General features: G+C 31.8%; 3 protein-coding genes and 3 non-coding genes across 7 annotated transcripts; 1 reads left to right on the top strand and 5 right to left on the bottom strand.

Moving 5' to 3' along the window:
* Window positions 1-1,533: 1,533 nt before the first annotated feature.
* On the bottom strand, window positions 1,534-6,228 carry LOC101256279 (uncharacterized). Its single transcript, XM_004238199.5, has 3 exons — window positions 5,754-6,228; window positions 4,426-4,761; window positions 1,534-3,952 (listed from the first exon to the last, which is right to left on the bottom strand). The coding sequence occupies exons 1-3, from the start codon at window positions 6,042-6,044 to the stop codon at window positions 3,416-3,418; spliced, it is 1,164 nt and encodes a 387-aa protein (XP_004238247.2). The 5' UTR covers window positions 6,045-6,228; the 3' UTR covers window positions 1,534-3,415.
* LOC112941416 (small nucleolar RNA R16) lies at window positions 1,867-1,955 on the bottom strand. The gene has a single exon (XR_003246700.2). It is a non-coding gene; the product is annotated as a small nucleolar RNA R16 (small nucleolar RNA).
* On the bottom strand, window positions 2,009-2,084 carry LOC112941413 (small nucleolar RNA R16). Its single transcript, XR_003246697.2, has one exon. It is a non-coding gene; the product is annotated as a small nucleolar RNA R16 (small nucleolar RNA).
* Window positions 2,136-2,211, bottom strand: LOC112941415 (small nucleolar RNA R16). Its single transcript, XR_003246699.1, has one exon. It is a non-coding gene; the product is annotated as a small nucleolar RNA R16 (small nucleolar RNA).
* A 2,489-nt stretch (window positions 6,229-8,717) lies between the features above and the next one.
* On the top strand, window positions 8,718-9,906 carry OFP9 (OVATE family protein OFP9). Its single transcript, XM_004238551.5, has one exon. It carries the CDS (start codon window positions 8,721-8,723, stop codon window positions 9,519-9,521), a length of 801 nt encoding a protein of 266 aa, XP_004238599.2. The 5' UTR covers window positions 8,718-8,720; the 3' UTR covers window positions 9,522-9,906.
* A 30-nt stretch (window positions 9,907-9,936) lies between these two features.
* Window positions 9,937-15,577, bottom strand: LOC101266938 (uncharacterized). Of its 2 annotated transcripts, XM_004238550.5 has the most exons (7): window positions 15,389-15,577; window positions 13,696-13,855; window positions 12,271-13,566; window positions 12,116-12,194; window positions 10,786-11,231; window positions 10,349-10,447; window positions 9,937-10,236 (listed from the first exon to the last, which is right to left on the bottom strand). In XM_004238550.5, the coding sequence occupies exons 2-7, from the start codon at window positions 13,732-13,734 to the stop codon at window positions 10,072-10,074; spliced, it is 2,124 nt and encodes a 707-aa protein (XP_004238598.2). In that variant the 5' UTR covers window positions 13,735-13,855; window positions 15,389-15,577; the 3' UTR covers window positions 9,937-10,071. The 2 variants fall into 2 exon arrangements, with proteins under 2 accessions (XP_004238598.2, XP_010320381.2); XM_010322079.4 differs by having other exon boundaries at window positions 12,271-13,855.
* Between the last annotated feature and the right edge of the window lie 1,619 nt (window positions 15,578-17,196).

The following is a 17,196-nucleotide window of genomic DNA, read 5'->3' as shown; positions in this document are numbered from 1 at the left end:
ATTATTATTTCTTATTTCATTTATATTATTTTATTTCATGAAACAAATTCTTTCTAAAACAATCATCATATATAATTCATATTATTTCCTTTTATAATCGTTTAATATAAAATTATTTTATACCATAATTTTTTAAATAATAAAATTGCCAGCAAATATTATATAATGGATAATACAAATAAAAATGAAATCATTAATGAAATATAGTTAAATAAATGTTATATTATCAAAGTGAAATCATTATATCATTTGTTTAAAAATTTATATGTTTGTATTTTTCTATTCGATCGCCAATATTTATATTAAAACCAAATTAAATTCAGATCACATTAACACTTTGTTTGGATCATTGTTACCCATTGTTTCATAATGTATTGTATTGTACTCTATTATATGGTAGACATAATGTTTGGATAGACTGTATTGTTTGTTGTTGTTTAATAACACTTTAATTGTTTGGTTTGATCATATCGTACTGTATTGTAATTTATAAATTTACTAAAATATCCTTTATTATTTTAGGGTAACAAATTTGACTAGATTTAAATAATTAATAAAGGATAAAATTATATTTTGAAATATTATATAAATATATAATTGGAAAAGGAAATTAAGTAACAATGTTCCATAAAATAAGAATTTTCATTGTTACATAACAACAAAATTTAGCAATACAGTATAATACATTTTAAGTAACAATCAAAACAAACATTATAGGTATAATAACAATACAATACGATAGATATAGTAACGATACAATACAATACCGATAACAATGATCCAAACGTAATGTAAAAGATCTTACATTGAAAAAAAAATATTCCCCAATAGCCAAAGAACGAAACGTCCGGTTAAAAAATACTTACAAAAAAAAAAATACAAATTTTAAAAAAATAATATAGAATAAAATTAAATTGCATGAATTCTCCAGAAATTGCTTCCAAAGTCTCCCTCCCAAACTCCAAATATAATGATAATGATGTCCAAATATAAAAATGGTGAAAGAGAATGAAGTAGTAAACCATTGGGCTAATCTAGCAAATCGAACCCAAATTAGCCCACTTTCTTCCCATTTCTTCCTCTTTCCCCATTAAATAAAATCACCAATTTTTTTTAAAAAAAACATATTTTATATTTTGACAAAACCACGCAACCAATCATATATCATTTTTTTTCTTATTTCGTCTCTCAAAATCCTCATTTGAAATATTGATATTTAATTGTATGTCCTTTTTTAAGAAACTAAATGATTTGATTCAAGAGCACTACAATACAGAGATATAGAAATACAGATATGGTCTCAAATAAAATTACTACAGAGATTAGAATTAATATAAATTTATCTATTAAAATGTTACTCAAATTTGTTTTGTAGCCTCAACTATTTTAGTAGATAATAGAAATTTGAATGAACACAATTTTACTATTGCTTGCAGATAACCCAAGTTTTTTTCTTAATTAGATACTCTGGTATATATAATATACATTCACATATTAACAATTAAAATGTAAATCAAATTGTTAAAACACAAATTATCAATGATAATACACGATCCAGACATTTAATTAATGCTTAGAAATAGTGCTGCTCAGAAATTTGCAATTAACTAATCATGGATTATCATAAGTCCAGACATAATTTAAGCAACATCATCACTGCAGCCAGATTAAAACTACAAAATTACATAAATAAACCTAATTAATTTGTAATTAACAGTAACTATTAACTTTCAGAGAAATTCCATTAAAGGAAGTTGTGCAGACAATCAACATGGCATCAGTTCAGACCGCCCGTCTGCTTGTATCTCATCATTAAGCAAACAAATTAATTTTTATTAAACAGATTAAACTAATAAAAAATAATTAGGAGGCATCAGAAAATTAATTGAGAGTTAATTTTCTTCAGTAAATTTCAGTGTGTAGTATAAGATTTTGTTTAAACATCACTTGCCTCCCAAAAAACCTTAAAAAACAATTTAAATTCAGTAGATCTGAAACTAAAAACAAAAAAGGCATCAGATAATAAGCGGAGTTGATAATCGACATGATTATTCGGTATTTACAGTGAATCGTCATTTGCCAAACGATGAAAAAATCGAAGAAGATTGACAACAAGATCTGAATCAAAGAAACAAAATAGCATCAGATAATAAGCGGAGTATATAATCGACATGATTATTCAGTATTTACAGTAAATCATCATCTGCAAAAGTATGAATTATGAAAAAAAAATTGAGGATTTCGGTAGGACCATTTGGCACAAAGGCAATAAGAATATGAATGCAATGAGCTGGTAAGCCAACCGTATCAGTTTATGCACCAGCTTTATCTCCTTGTTCACATAATTAGTACAAGAAGAGGGTAAATTTGATGCAATAAACACTAAAAAAACAAACAAATTAAGCAAATAAACATGAAAATTGTATGAATAAACTATTTTTTGCAGAACCGATTGATGAAGGGAAGCGAATTGATTGAAGAATTACTGGAGAAATTGTTGTTTAAATAGGGGTTTAGACTGTGCTAGGGTTTGGAGTATGCGGCGCTTGGCAGAGAAAACTAGTGAATTTCCACTTTTGTCCCTGGGTTTTTAAGAAAATACATGTGAATCCTTGAGTATTTTTTTCCTACCAAAACACCCCAATATTGTTTTTTGTTATAAATGTGTGGTGACTAGAGTATTAATGAATCGGTTTGGATAGGTTATAAATCAAAATCAAATTAATTTAATCGTTGTTCTCTTGAGAAATAATTAAAAAAATATTTAACTATCAGTTTCATCATTGTACATGTATCTTATAAAATATACATAGCAGACTAAAATTCGAGTGTCAAAAATTATATTTTCAAAATGTATTGCTACGCATAAAAGTTAAATGTATGTCCAAATATCACTTTCCATGTTATAATTACTGACCAGATTACATAGCATGTATTAAGTTTCCATAAAAAGCCTATCACCATTGTATTATGGCCCTATAAAATGTGAAGTCCCTCCATATGCATATCATAGTTAACTGATCTAACTAAATTCATCAAACCCAAGTTTGAGAACTTTCACTATTTATTAACTTTGAATCTTGGATATGAATTGTTCACCACATATATGGAAAGATAGGTTTCAGACTTATTTCATAAATACTAATAAGAAAAATGTCAGAAAAGAAAAAAAAGAACAAGAATATCAATCAACTCATTTGTGCACTATGTGATTGAGTATTTCTCAATTGGTCAAATTCAAAATCAAGTATTTTCTTTCGGTGAATGATCGAAAGAACTACTTTGAGTAATGGATATTACTTGGATTTTTGAGACGAAAGAATTCCTTCGCGATCAAAATATCCAATATTTAGGAAACAATAACAAGAGCTAATAGCCTATCTATCTTATATACAAGAACATTTTCACATTAGCATCATACAGTTCTATTTTCAGCTAAAGAGGCTCTAGAATCCCATTCTTGTTCATTTTCCTTGTTAACAACATCAGCAGGAGGCAAAAAACAGTCCATTGACAAACCACTAATGTTAAAATCAATTTCTTCTATCTTCCATGTTTCCTCAACTTTTGCTCTATAGTCTAAGTTCTTTCCATATCTATAAATTGTTGCTGCAGTTCTTCCGCAATGTGCTATGTTGATACCTTCGATGTACCTATAATCTTTAAGTGTTGATTCCATGCTTGTTTCCCAAAAAGTACTGTCATTGTTGTCTTTCGCTGACTTCAATCTTACTAGCTTCGTGTCCTCGAATTGGATGAGAACTCCCGAGCGTTGGCTGAAGTAGCCCCATATGGTGTGATGAACAACTTCTGTGTTGGCTGTGCTCTGTGCCTTCAGCATGTCTTTGCTTGTCTCAAGTTTTAGCATAAAGCATCCTTCATCCTTAATTTTCTTTTCTCCAATACAAACAGCATTCAGAAATAAATTGGCTGTTGATCTGGGGTCTAGTCCCTGTTGATCAAAGACGAGTTCATAAATAAGACAACAAAGGAATCTGAGTTTTATCAACATTGATAAGCTTTCTAGCTTGTGCAGGCAGCAGTATTGGTATACTTAACCATGTAGTTATTGGATGATTTCATAAAGCACACAAAGGAAAGAGTGGTGACTTGCAACTCAAAAATAAGAAGTATGTTACAATAGAGTTTATGTTCTATGCCTCGACAGTCTAAAAGGTATTTACACAATCAGTTCACATGGTTATTACAGGTTATGTTTGTTGCTCATATACTCCAAAAATGTTTTTGGAAGATCCAACATGGTAGCAGAGGCACTTATGGAGGACCCGAGCAACATAGCTTACATGTAAATCTCCACGATACCTAGTAAAAATGGTTATTATCTAATAATACTATCGATACATATAACTAATCGTAAAAATCAAGTTACTCAGGACTCAAGAACTACTGAAGTGAAAGGCGTACCTGAAAGAACCTCCTGAGTGGTCTTGGAGGACCTTTTGAAGCATTAGAATTGGTGGAAGAGTGACTCCAAGCTACTGTACCATTACTACCAGCACTGACCTTGCAATCGGATACGACAAATTCTAGGAACCACAGATCAGGGTTCTTTTGCCAAAGAACGAATCCTCCATCCTCACATGTCCGTTTGGAGTTCATTTGGTTACCACTTTGCTGTATGTCTGACATTGCCATCTGCAATTGCCCAACCGCGTACATGCTATTGATTGAATTTAGTGCAGCCTGCCCTCCGCTAGCTGCTAGATATTGTTGTACTATGTATTTTGCAGAAGAAGCTTTCTGATGACCACAACATTAGAGAAGGGTTTCAGCATTTTTTTTGTTTGAGAAATTTAAGCAAAATCTATCAGTTAAGATCTTGTGATATTTGATACATCATTTATCTTCTGTTTTTCACGTTCACAATATAATTACGTAAATAAAAATGTGTTATCTCTAACCGCTTAAACTTTTAGATGAGATGATAACACACTTCAATAGAACATCAGACATAGATCCTAGGATATATACTTGCACAATATAATTTCCCGGGAAAAGAGATCCAATTGAACCCCTTTGCCTTCATGCAGCCATGCCCTTACCCACCTAAACAGCTACTACATTCGGAATAGAGCCAAATATATGTAGAGCGAATTCATAAAATCGACCTGATTAATTTGATAAAATATGATGCAGAGGTGATTGATTGATTGCTTAAAAAAAAGTACATTAGCATTCTTATTCACGAATCAAGTTCAAGAATATTCAAACTTTGTCAATTCAGTTAACCATTTAAGAAAATATTGTTTTGTCCAATACAAATATCCCAAAAGAAGCTTTGAAGCAATGATAAAATTGTCTCAGCATACCCTAATAGATGAATAACAACAATATACCCAATATGATCTCACACGTGTGGTCGGCAAAGAGTACAATATACCCAGACCTTACCCCTATGGTTTAGATAGAGACTGTTTCAGATAGACCCAGAAATTTGAAAAAGGGAACATGGAAATAAAAGCAATAACAACAACGAAATAATATGGAATGAATAGCACTACACAACATACTAGTAACTTATAAGTCATGAGTTCGAAATGCGAAATCACTAATATTTACATATAGGCTTCCCACCTCTCACCCCTTCCCCCAGCCCCCAACCTTGATAGAACACAGAATTTTTCTGAGCTGTTCTTTTTTTTTTTTTTGCTTATTATTTGTTATTATTAATTTATTATTATATTTTATCCAAAAACAAAAAACAGGAAGGAGAGATGTACAGAGCAACTCACAATGCAACCATCTCTAACAGGCAAGCTAATTGCATGATCCAATTGAACCTGAAAAGGTATAAGAGCAGATCCAACAATTTTCAACAAGAACATAAATTGATCATTATTTCCAGAAGAAACCGTCTTCGATCGATTTGGCAATTTATCAGCTCGCATTAGATTTAGCATCTTCTTCCACCTGATTGCTGCACTGCTGCCATCCGTTTTGCTAAACATTTCTTCTGGAAGAGGAACCTCCAAAACTGTATCCAATCCATCTTCTTTGTCCAAATTAGGGCTCAATGTTCTCATGATGTAAAAAATACAACACTATTCTTCAAAAAAAATTATATAAACAGAAAGAGGAAGATTGTTGGGAAAAAGAACTAAAAAATTGGTGTTTCCTTTTTTTTCTCCTTTGAGAGAGGATTAAACGGAGCAAATGAATTTGAGAGAAATTTGGGGAGAAATGGATATTTCTCTGCCACTTTTTTTTTTTCCCCAGAGAGGTGTTTCTTTGGTGGTTGCTATTGTGTGGATCTAATTTTGGCGGGAATAATATCTTAAATTTAAAAAAATATCATTCCCTCCGTTTTAATTTATGTATTTCGGATTTTCAAATTCAAATAATTTTATCTTTGATTATACATTTTAAAAGTATTTGAAACTTAATAGTAATTTTCACATAGTTTATAAATTTTCATTTTAAAAAATTTGAAAATTTAATACGTAAATTATGGATTAAACTTAAATAGTTTAACTCTTGAAGAATGAAAAGTGTCATGTAATATGAAGTAATAAAATAATAAGAAGAAGAATATTATAGGGAGAACAGAACATTTTTTGGAAAAAGTTTCATGAGTTAGTTCACATAATTCGACGATCTAACTTAGGATAAAACACAGTAACATTTTTTGGAAAATTAATTTTTAATTTTCTTATCTTCATTTGGTTAACATTTAAGAAAAATATTTTCTTTTAAAAAAAAAGAAGTAAGTTTCTTAATTATAAGGAAAATGATTTTTCTAATAAAAAGTGGAGAAAATTAATTTCACAATTAATATTTTGTATTTGATTAATTAATATATTTACTCTATCGTCCAGTTGGCTCCAACACATCTCGTCTTCACTTTCGCAACTTATTCCCTTAGCCTCCATATCCACAAAACCATAATCTCACATGTATATTTCATAATATTTATTTAAATTATATACAAATATTTTTAGAATAATATATTTTTCGATACATTTTCCTTCTTATCTAACACGCCCTTATTCTTGCTAATAAATATTATACAGTCACTTTCGTAGGACCAAATTTATGGTATTGGGCAGCAAGGAATTCTTCAATGCTCGGCTGGATAAATATAGTATGATTTTTTCAACGTAAAACCTTTTTTCAGATGGCTAATTGACCGACCTTTGTATATATTATCTATCTAAAATAAAAAAAATAAAAAAAAGCAAGAAAAATATAGTGATATAAATATTGGAGCTTGCTGGCAATAGTTGACAAACTGAGCATTTTTGTTTTTGATATTAAGGAAAAATCTAATGTTATTATATGTGTTTGATACGATAAAAGTTATTTTATAGATAATATATTTGGATGCTTTGGTGGTGTTACTGATTGAAAAGTATTTTTCAAAAGAAGGCATACTTATTGAAAATCAATAATAATATCAGTAAATTAGAGGTTGTTTTAATTAAAAAAATTAAATTTAAAAAGTTACTCAATGGCCAATAATATTACTTTTACGTTAGTTGAATCAGAGTAATATGAAGTTAAATGTTATGATTTCTTTCTTAGTTCAATCAAGAATGTCTTTCGAAAAAAATATGACAGTTTCATATTAAGTTGAATAAAATATTTTTAAATTAAACACAAAAAATATACGTTAGTTACTGACACATAATTAGAACTCAAAAAAAAGTTCCTATTTTGTCCTTGAGCTTGAACTCAATGAAAGACTCCTTGAGTAGTTGAGTTCATGGTTTCATTTCACTTGTTACATTTGAACTTTTTCTATTTTTAATGCGAGATAATTTTTATTCTAATTTTATGTTTGTCTTAAAAAGTGATTATTTCTCGATTACATTTTTAAAATGACTAAATATTCGTAGACGATCTGAAAACTATTCATCCCACCTAATTTTTCGTGGAATATCATGGTACTTAATCCAAATTATCATCAAAGAACAAAAGAAAAATACAAGAGGGGAGAAAAATTTTATTGTCACACTCAAGACATTATACATAAAATATGTTTTTGAGACCATTTCCTCTAGAGGGAATTTCTATGTAGCTTTCACATTACCTCACTCAGATTTGGCCTGTCACAGAACTAATATGTGAAGGTTTACGTCGTTCAAAGTAAATATTTAATTTACACAATTACGTTATTTAAAAGATATTTTTATTTGAATTTTCTTAAAATATGAATTGATTTCTTGAATATAAAATATATTACTTGCTAGAACAAATAAAGATGACTTGAAATATGATGTAAAATTATTTATACTGACAACATATATTAGTTATATTACTGAAATTCTTTATTAAAAAATTAGCCTACTGTTAGCTGACCAAAGCCGGCCATTTCTCCCTCAAATTTCTTATATAAAACAATCTCAAATCCTTGAACTCCAAACTCCTTGGGCATGGCTAATCAGTACCGAACATTTCGCCTGTAATTGATTGTACCAACGTCCATAGCAATAACATATTTTGATTTTGGGTTAATTTTTTTCGTTACTTTTTACTATTTTGTTGTAGTTATTGTCAACTTTTTTTTCTTGCGTTTACAGTTTATCAAAAATAGTTTCTCTCTGTCTGTCAAGGTAAGGATAAGGTCTGTGTACACTGTATATATCTTGCCAAGATTTCACTTGTGAAATTATAGTAAGTACGTTGTTGTTGTTGTTGTTGTTGTTGTGCACTCATCTCATTTTTTACCCAAAAAAAATTGCATTTTGCATCACTTAGATATGACAAGGAGATTTAAACTCAAGCTCTCTATGCCTTCTTTTCGCTTTTGTCGACCCAAAAAAGCTTCTTTTTTGCCTAAAAGTCCAATGCCACTTTCACTATACAAATTTTCCCCGGCCAATATACTTTATAATTCCCCTGTTCCAGTACCTCCCTCAACCCCACATCACCCTTACATACTCAGAAAAGCTCATAACTTGGCAAGTAAAACATACAATTCGCCGAGTTCTGAATATTCTGATCATGATAACAACAACATGAGAAGGGGGGAAAGTAGAAAAAGTAGGTTGAATATGAGTTTTTCCTCTGTTGATAGTGGCTGGTTCAGTTTCAACAGTGAATGTTGTGATGAGAAACCTAATGATGAAACTGAAAGCTTTATTTCTTCTCCAAGTTTTGAATCATCATTCAATGTGGATCATGGGATAGATCCTTTATCCGGGATCAGAAGGAAGAATAATAATAATAACACGAAAGTAAGGAGGCTTAGACGTTACCTTTCAAATAGTTTTAAAGATTCTATGATGCCATGTATGGTTGATGGAAAAGTGAATGAGAGTTTTGCTATAATGAAAAGATCAGTAGATCCTTACGACGATTTCAAGAATTCAATGAAGGAAATGATAATGGAGAAAGAGATGTTTGAAGCAGAGGATTTAGAACAACTTTTGCTTTGTTTTCTTAGTCTTAATTCAAGACACCATCATGCAATTATTGTGGAAGCTTTCACTGAGATTTGGGAGGAGTTGTTTGGTAAATCTTCAAAGTCTATGGATTTAAAGCTACCAAGATTTCAATGAACAATTATACTTGCCATCATATTGGTTCAAATTCAACTTGAAAAACCTATACAAGGAGCATCACATCACATGTTATTTTTTCATTTGTTTCATCATAATCTGGTTATTGTGCTTTTGCCATGTCTTTTTATATTACTCCCTTCATTTCAATTAGTTTGGTTTACCTTCCTTTTCATTTCAGTTAGTTTGGTTTACCTTCCTTTTCGGTTCGTTTCAGAAAGAACGTTTCTTCCTTTTTCTACAACTCTATAATGTTTACTTTCTAGATGACATGTTTTAGTTGTAATTTTGCCAAACACCTTTCCATCACATCTGGGCAGTCTATTATTGAGATAGTAATGATGTGAACACCAATTCAGAAGTGCATTTGGAGACTTGGCTTACAGTAATTTTATCTAAAGTACATAGAAGAATATTATCTCAGAATGTAGTATTATGAAAAATTAGTATTTCATGGTTATATTATTGGACACAATCAATCAGGAAGATACACAATAATCTATCATACAACAAGATATTGAGATATCTCCAGAAGAAGATAGTTGAGGCCTCATATGTCTTCTTCTTGTACACTATCAGATTCCAACGTTGGATCGCTATCCTCAAAATAGTTGAAATGACAGAGCGTACCACCAGCCTCATCAGCAAAAGAAATCTTCCTTCCCTCTCTGTGGACTGAGTTCTTGGAATCAGTCGAACCATTTTGAGTCAATTTCTACATCACAGGAAAATAAATTTGACTTAATAATGAGTCACGAAGTTCATATTTTAAATTGGAGAAATTTGAAGAGCAACTATGAATTATACAGAAAATGGAAGGTACCAACCATGATTTTACAGAATCTGGTGCAGTCCCTTGTCATCATGGACAACCACTTTCGTGTCGTCTCTTCAACTTTCGTAGCACCTTTTATGGCATTCTTCACCTGTCAAACATAACATGCTAGCACTTGAGAACAATACAATGACATGCAAAGTAACTCATCTATGCAAGTCATATCAGTATAATCCTTTCACATGAAAATGAAAACTGCACATCCTCTTTTTTTATTCTTAGATTTTTTCCCCATCTGTCAAATGCCATTTCATGTTAATGACCATTACTTATAAAACCAAAATAAAGATAAAAAATTCATATGTTTTCAATTGTTAGATGAGGTATTGGAAAATCGAAACATCAATATTACTTGAGATTTGCTATATCAGACATATAACAGGTTAGCTGTGATCTATTCTTTGGTTGAGTATATCTGGAATAACATACCTCATCAGCATCATTTTTCAAAGAACTGGTTCGATATGCTTCAAAGAGTAATTTGTCTTCTACCATATCCTTCATGGACTTCAATTCATTCATAAGCTTCGATGCTAGAGATTCAATATCATGCATCTGCCGCTGTGAAAATGCTATAGCACTTTCTGAACAACGTTTCATTGAGGTGCACCCAGTGCTAAGCTGAGGTAAAGAACGAGATAGACGAGGACCTTCTAGATTGCTCTTCAATGGACTACTTCGTTTTACTAGATTGCCTTTTGGAGGGGAACTTCGTTTTCCAATCTTCAATCTCCTAGAGATCTGCTTAGGGCCTATAAAAACTTTAGCCTGCTTAGGCCGTGGAGATCGTTCAGAATCCTTACTTGTGCTAGCATCAACTAGGCATGATCTATCAGAATCCTCATGTCCCGCAAAAGTAAGTTTTTCTTTACATTCTGAAATAGTATGACAATGAAAAAACAAGTCAGCTAGATTTTCGAGATGGTTCAGAACATTTAGGAAAACAAATACATTATCTATTACAAGCATTTCAAAAGGACAACAAAATGCAGATTCTATTGAATGGGTTTAAGTCCAGCTTAGCATCTTTGGTGGATAAATGAGTTAGAAAGGATATTAATCATTTCAAGGTAGAAGTATGGATGTTAAGGCTTATTCCGCAGACACATTTGAATTAGAAAGGAAATCAGTAGTACCTTTCAAAGTGAAGTATGAAATCAAAGATTTTGTAGTTCATTTGACAAGATAGTTCACTTCGTCTGGTAAATAAAAAACTAGCTTACTAGTTTCTTCATTTTGCATGATACATAAATAAGTTTTAAAATTTGATGTAATGCTAGAATAGAAAGAAGGAACATTAAAACATAAGTCTGACAACAAGGAGCTGTTTTTCTGCTTTTAAAAAACAATCTATAATAAGCTGTTATCTTCATTTATCAGCAAATAAAAGCTGGCTGACTATTGACTAGCACACTACACTGATTTTGTCTGATTTACTGTACATCAAAAACAGTGGAACTGAAAACCCCATCTGTTTCTCAAGTTTCTGGTAATCGGTTCCTGGGTTTAACCAAAGAAGCAACCACCAGAATGCTTAAAATCATATAGGTAAATGAACATTGAATTAATTTGAAGCACTGTGAGTTCTTCCTGATGCTATTTATCCTAAAGGAAATTTGAAGCAACATATAAAATTTTAAACTGTGATTGTATTTGCAATGCATATACTGTATACACCAATTGAATTATATAGGAAGTGGATAAAACACAGAATTAATCCAACATATGATTGGAATCCCTATTTTCATCTATGACTTACTGTAGTTCTCCAGGTCATCAATTAAGTCTATGGAGTTCATAGCCAAACAAAGTCGCTCTTGGGAGGATGGAGAAATAGCCTGCATAAGAATATATTGTTTAAGACACTTCAAGATATAAAAAGAAAACAATTTATCTTCAGCAAACACCCCTAACCTTTCGTGTCGAAAGAAGTCTCTCGGGAGGCGGTGACAGCTCTGGTGCTGAGATCTGATCAACAACATCCGGAGGTGGACTGCTTACCGTCATATTTTTTTCTTCAGAAATACTTGAATGTTTCAGTAGCTGATTTTCATCACCCAAGCAATTTCCGGAAATAAAACTAGTTGCTGCATCAGGAAAGCAAGAATCTGTGTGCTGCTCCTTGTCATCAATTTTGTCCAAGGATGGCAAACAATTGTCACTGCCTGAGCAAGTTTGAAAATTCCACGATGAGATGCAATTGTCCGCAGGTTCATCGACTGAACTAATATTCTTATTTGAGAGCAAAACTTCCTCATCTCTATCTCCAAACATGCAAACATCATCTGCACAATGAAGACTGGCAGTGATAGTGCTATTAGGTACCGTTGCGTCGGGAACATGAAATACAACATTATTGGGTTTCTGATCAGAAATCTTGACTGTATCAGAACAATTTGTCAGGCAGTCATACATGTCTACACTCTGATCATTTGCTGCTGCTGCTATTTCCATAGACCTTGCTGAAGCAAACAACTCTTTTTGACTGTTCTCTTCATTACATCCGTCCTCCTGATTATTTACCTCTGCAGGCACTTCACTAGCTGAGAAAACATATTTAGATTCCACATGTTCCAAGTAATCAGTGGAAATCTGGTTAAGAGTACAAAGCTGCTGCTGTTCTTCAGCAAACAAAACTGGTTTGTTTTCCTCAGAGTCAACATTTGGAAATTCACTGTGTGTAATTGTAACAGGGTCCAGTTTGCTAACCATCAGGATATTAGAAGAGCAATTGGAGGAATCTGAGCTTTGACACATTGAGAACTCAGCTTCAGAAGTGTCAGCTATGGGTTCTGCCACTTCAGGCAAAACACTTCTGAGCTGCTGAGAAATTTCAGGCTCAAAAACCTCTTCAATTTTAACTGATACGGGCTCTTTTGGAGATGCAAAGAGATTCCTGTTGGTGCACCTTCTTTTACCATTTGCTTTTTTGAATATTCCCGATTTCAAATGACTAAGGGGTACTTTTAGATCATCATCTTCCTCTGGAAGATAACATCCGTTAGGCTGCTTCAAACAGGTCATACTAGAACTTGGAGTAGCAAGTTTCCTTTTCTTGGATTTGCATTTTTTCTTCAGCTGTTTCAGTGTTATTTCTCCAAAATCACAATCATCTGACTTATCATCTGACTGAATATTCACTTCATGATTAGCCCAGCCACCAAATATGTTATCTTCAGGTTCTACTGCCTGTAATGTTCTGTCTACCACCTGCAGACATTCGCTTTCACACTTAATATTTTCAGTATCATAGACGTCTTTTAACTTCTTGAAAATTAAAGCTGGCTTTCCATGAGAATCTACATTAGGGACTTTTACTGTCAAACCTCTCCTCCTAACCTGGATAAAGTGCAAGTTGTTGCAACTTCTTTGCTCCATTGTCTAACAGGTTTGACTCGAATTCATGAACTGTTGGTGGAACTGCAAATGCCCGTAAGAAGGAATAGAATATAGCACAAGTCCTTTATAACTCCAAGATGTCACACCAGTCTTCCATAAACTGCAGAAGAAAGAAACCTTAAGCCACAAGTACAGTAGCAAGAAAGCAAAGAAGGAATCAATGAACATTTCCACTTAATCGGCATTACAGCTGCTTACAATTATATTGAGGTAACCTCCATTGGGTCCAAATCCTATTTTGGGATGCTTAAAACTCAAACACTTGAAAAAAATTATCTCTATTTTCTCTTCTACAATGCAGGAAAAAATAGAAAACTTAAAGAAGTATGTTGGTATACATGAAGAAAAATTAATACAATTACACAATACAATGAGAAAGAGTAGTTCAACAAACTATACAATTGTAGTAAGAGACAATGGTATGCATTCCACAAAGTTCTTAGATCAGATGTAGACCTACTTCCAGAATAAAAAGGGAGATGCTGCTACTCCTACCAAAAGTTTTTACCAATTTTATCAGACTTTTTGGTTAGTAGTGTCAATGAGGTGAGGTCCAAAATTAATCAACCCAAGTTTTTACAAAAAGAAAAAATTTCTTAGATTAATATTTCAATTTGCTTGATCTGAACTAGGAAGACAAAAAACAATAGCAAATTTCACAGCCAGTTAACTACGGAAAAGCATAATTAACAGCACACAGAGGAGCAAATGGCATTGAATAAAACCATAGTGAGAGCAGGAAGTGGCAGAAGAAACCATGGGGAGATTTATAGTGTGGAACAATGAGAAGATTTGGAACTTATGCAACGCCAATTACTTATCAAAATTATGGCATGTCCGTAACATGCTAACATATAAAGTCTCCGAAACAAGTTTCTTTCTAACAATCTTATATGCTTTGTCTTGACAAGACTGAGAGATAATCATATGCCTTGTATCAAGCAAGTTATGAAATAGAGTACTCGGATATCAATCACCCTATAAACTAAGCTATTACTTTTCACAAATTAATCACTTCAAACAGCTTTTTTACAACAGATTAATTAATTCATTCATATGTTTTTCGAAGAAAAACAAATGGGTTTATACAAAACTATTCATTTAACATACAATCAAAAATCGCAACACAGTTTTCCCAATCGATAAATCAAATCCATCAATTCGTATGCTCTTGAGAAACAACAAATTAAAAGGTACCAACTCAAAGATTCATCAATGGAATGAGTAGTTAATGGAAATGAGGAACTAAAAATCCCTAAAAACCCTAAAAACTATGGTAAATTCCCCATTTTACTTTAAATTATACAGCTCAGTCAGTCCGTCGAGTATCAACATTCTATAATTGGAAACAATTTAAGTTAACGATTTCACTTTTGCACTTAATAAATGATTATAGCCACACAAATGACCCGTCACTGTCTTACAGCACAAATTTCAAATGGCGGCGACACAAAAATTGGGCCGAAGCCATTAATAAACAAAAAATGCAGTAACAGAAGCACAGATCAACATCTCCAGCTGTTTTTTCTCAAAATCTACCAACAACGAATGCAGTAACAGAAAGACAAAATCAACAACTTCAGAAAACAGATCTGAGATTAAAAAAACAAAAAAGAGAGCAAACTCAGCTCACCTGATTCAGAATCGTTTGGTTTCGCCGGTAGATTTAGATTCAAGAGTAGATCGAGAAAGTTGAGTTAAAAAAAAATGAAGTGTAAAAATTTCCCGGGAAATTAGTGATTTATATGGATATTGGTGAGATGTGAAATGGCGCCAACAATATTGGCGGGAACTAGGGCTTTGTGTTCTTCACATTGGGCTTATAAGATGCCGCTGACTGGGCCCTACCTGTTTTATTTTGGTATAATAGCATTTTTGGTCCCCCAAGTTATGGTTAAGTTTTGGTTTTGGTCCTTCTGACACATGATTTACTATATTTAACCTTTATATTAATTAAAACAAATATTCCTAGTCCTTCTATACATAAAAAGTGTTTTATGTTTAATTTAACTATTTATAGATACTATCAAATATGACCTAACACAAACAAATTTAACATAATATATGAATAACTAAGCATAAGAATAATCAATACAGTAATAATAATAATATAATCGAAGTAATTTTAGAAGTGAAGTTGCATAAGAATAGAGTGTACACAATTCTTATATCTATCTCATGGAGATTTAAAATTATTTTTGAAGGATCCTCTATTCAAGTGCGTGGTAGAAAAAAGTACTAATATTTATGGTGGATTTATAAGTATTCATAAGTAAAGGGATCACATCGATATGTTTTCATCGGTTTGTGAACTTAGCTTATAAATATACTCTATTTGATTATTTTTAGGGTAAATTATAGAAATAGCAAACAAACAAATCATATTTGTGCTCTACAGTGACTTGTATGAATCATGATGATTTTTATAAATTAAACATTTGTATCTACGGAAATTATTTTGTGTATGTATATGTTATTCGTGCTAGGCTAGAGTGACGAACGATATTTGGAGAGAGATAAGAGAGGCAAGTGAGAGAGGGAAGAGAGTAAAAAGAGGTGATTGTATACGTATATCACTTATATATATGTAACTACTATGTATATTTATCGATGATTGTATTTATATATCTGCAAAAAAATAATTGTATACAATTGAATTGAGTTAACTCATTTGTATTTGTATATCAAACCTCCTTCTCACGCTTTATACAAACACAATTATACATTTTATTTGTATAATTTGTGTCTGTATAAAGGGAGAGATGGAAAGACAAAAGAATTGGGCAGAGGAAGATTTATATTATTGTAATTATGAGTGTGTAGGTTCTGAGAGATATGTATTTGTATGTATGCTCTCTTTCGCTTTGTGCAAATATAAACACAAACACAATTTATATATTTTAGTTTGTATAAAGTGAGAGAGGCGACGAAGAGAACTAAGAGTGGGAAGCGAGATTCAAGGGAGAGAGGCGAATGACATTGTGTTTGCTGCAAATTCGAATTAAACGAAACTATAACTATAACATTTATTTTTAATTAATAATTAGTTATAAAGCATAATTTTCTCTAATTTCTATTTGTCTAGATTAGAATATGTGTGCCCCTTACGAAATAGAGATTGACATAAGTAGGGGTGTTCACGATTTGGATAAAAAACGATCCAAATTGAAAAAATGAACTAAATCGACTAACTAAACCGATTTTTATTTAGGATGGGTGTGTTTTGGTTTTAGATTTTTAAGAACCGATATTATATGTGTTGGTTATGGTTTTGTTCGAAAAAAATTAAATAAATAACCAAATCAAACCGACAAATTATATACATATGTTTTATTAACATACATACATAATATATTATTTTTATAAACAATTTAAAGATCTTATATGTGTTTTTATCAAAAACTATTTATAATTTATGAAAGAAAAAATGTCAAGGTGAGA

The sequence above is a fragment of the Solanum lycopersicum genome, chromosome 4 (assembly GCF_036512215.1).
Source record: "Solanum lycopersicum chromosome 4, SLM_r2.1".
In the NCBI taxonomy this organism is placed as follows: Eukaryota; Viridiplantae; Streptophyta; class Magnoliopsida; order Solanales; family Solanaceae; genus Solanum; species Solanum lycopersicum.
The sequence above is the reverse complement of the archived record's forward strand: the minus strand, read 5'-3'. Positions and strand labels throughout refer to the sequence as shown.

What these genes read in the sequence shown, in the direction of transcription:
- LOC101256279 (XM_004238199.5), bottom strand. Translation starts at nt 6,044, where the DNA reads ATGAGAACATTGAGCCCTAATTTGGACAAAGAAGATGGATTGGATACA. An exon ending in CTGTTAGAGATGGTTGCATT is followed by an intron (nt 4,762 to 5,753) that starts GTGAGTTGCTCT and finishes TGTGGTCATCAG; the next exon opens with AAAGCTTCTTCTGCAAAATA. An exon ending in CACTCAGGAGGTTCTTTCAG is followed by an intron (nt 3,953 to 4,425) that starts GTACGCCTTTCA and finishes TTTGATCAACAG; the next exon opens with GGACTAGACCCCAGATCAAC.
- LOC101266938 (XM_010322079.4), bottom strand. Translation starts at nt 13,734, where the DNA reads ATGGAGCAAAGAAGTTGCAACAACTTGCACTTTATCCAGGTTAGGAGG. An exon ending in TGATGACCTGGAGAACTACA is followed by an intron (nt 11,232 to 12,115) that starts GTAAGTCATAGA and finishes ATACTATTTCAG; the next exon opens with AATGTAAAGAAAAACTTACT. An exon ending in TGAAAAATGATGCTGATGAG is followed by an intron (nt 10,448 to 10,785) that starts GTATGTTATTCC and finishes TATGTTTGACAG; the next exon opens with GTGAAGAATGCCATAAAAGG.
- OFP9 (XM_004238551.5), top strand. Translation starts at nt 8,721, where the DNA reads ATGACAAGGAGATTTAAACTCAAGCTCTCTATGCCTTCTTTTCGCTTT.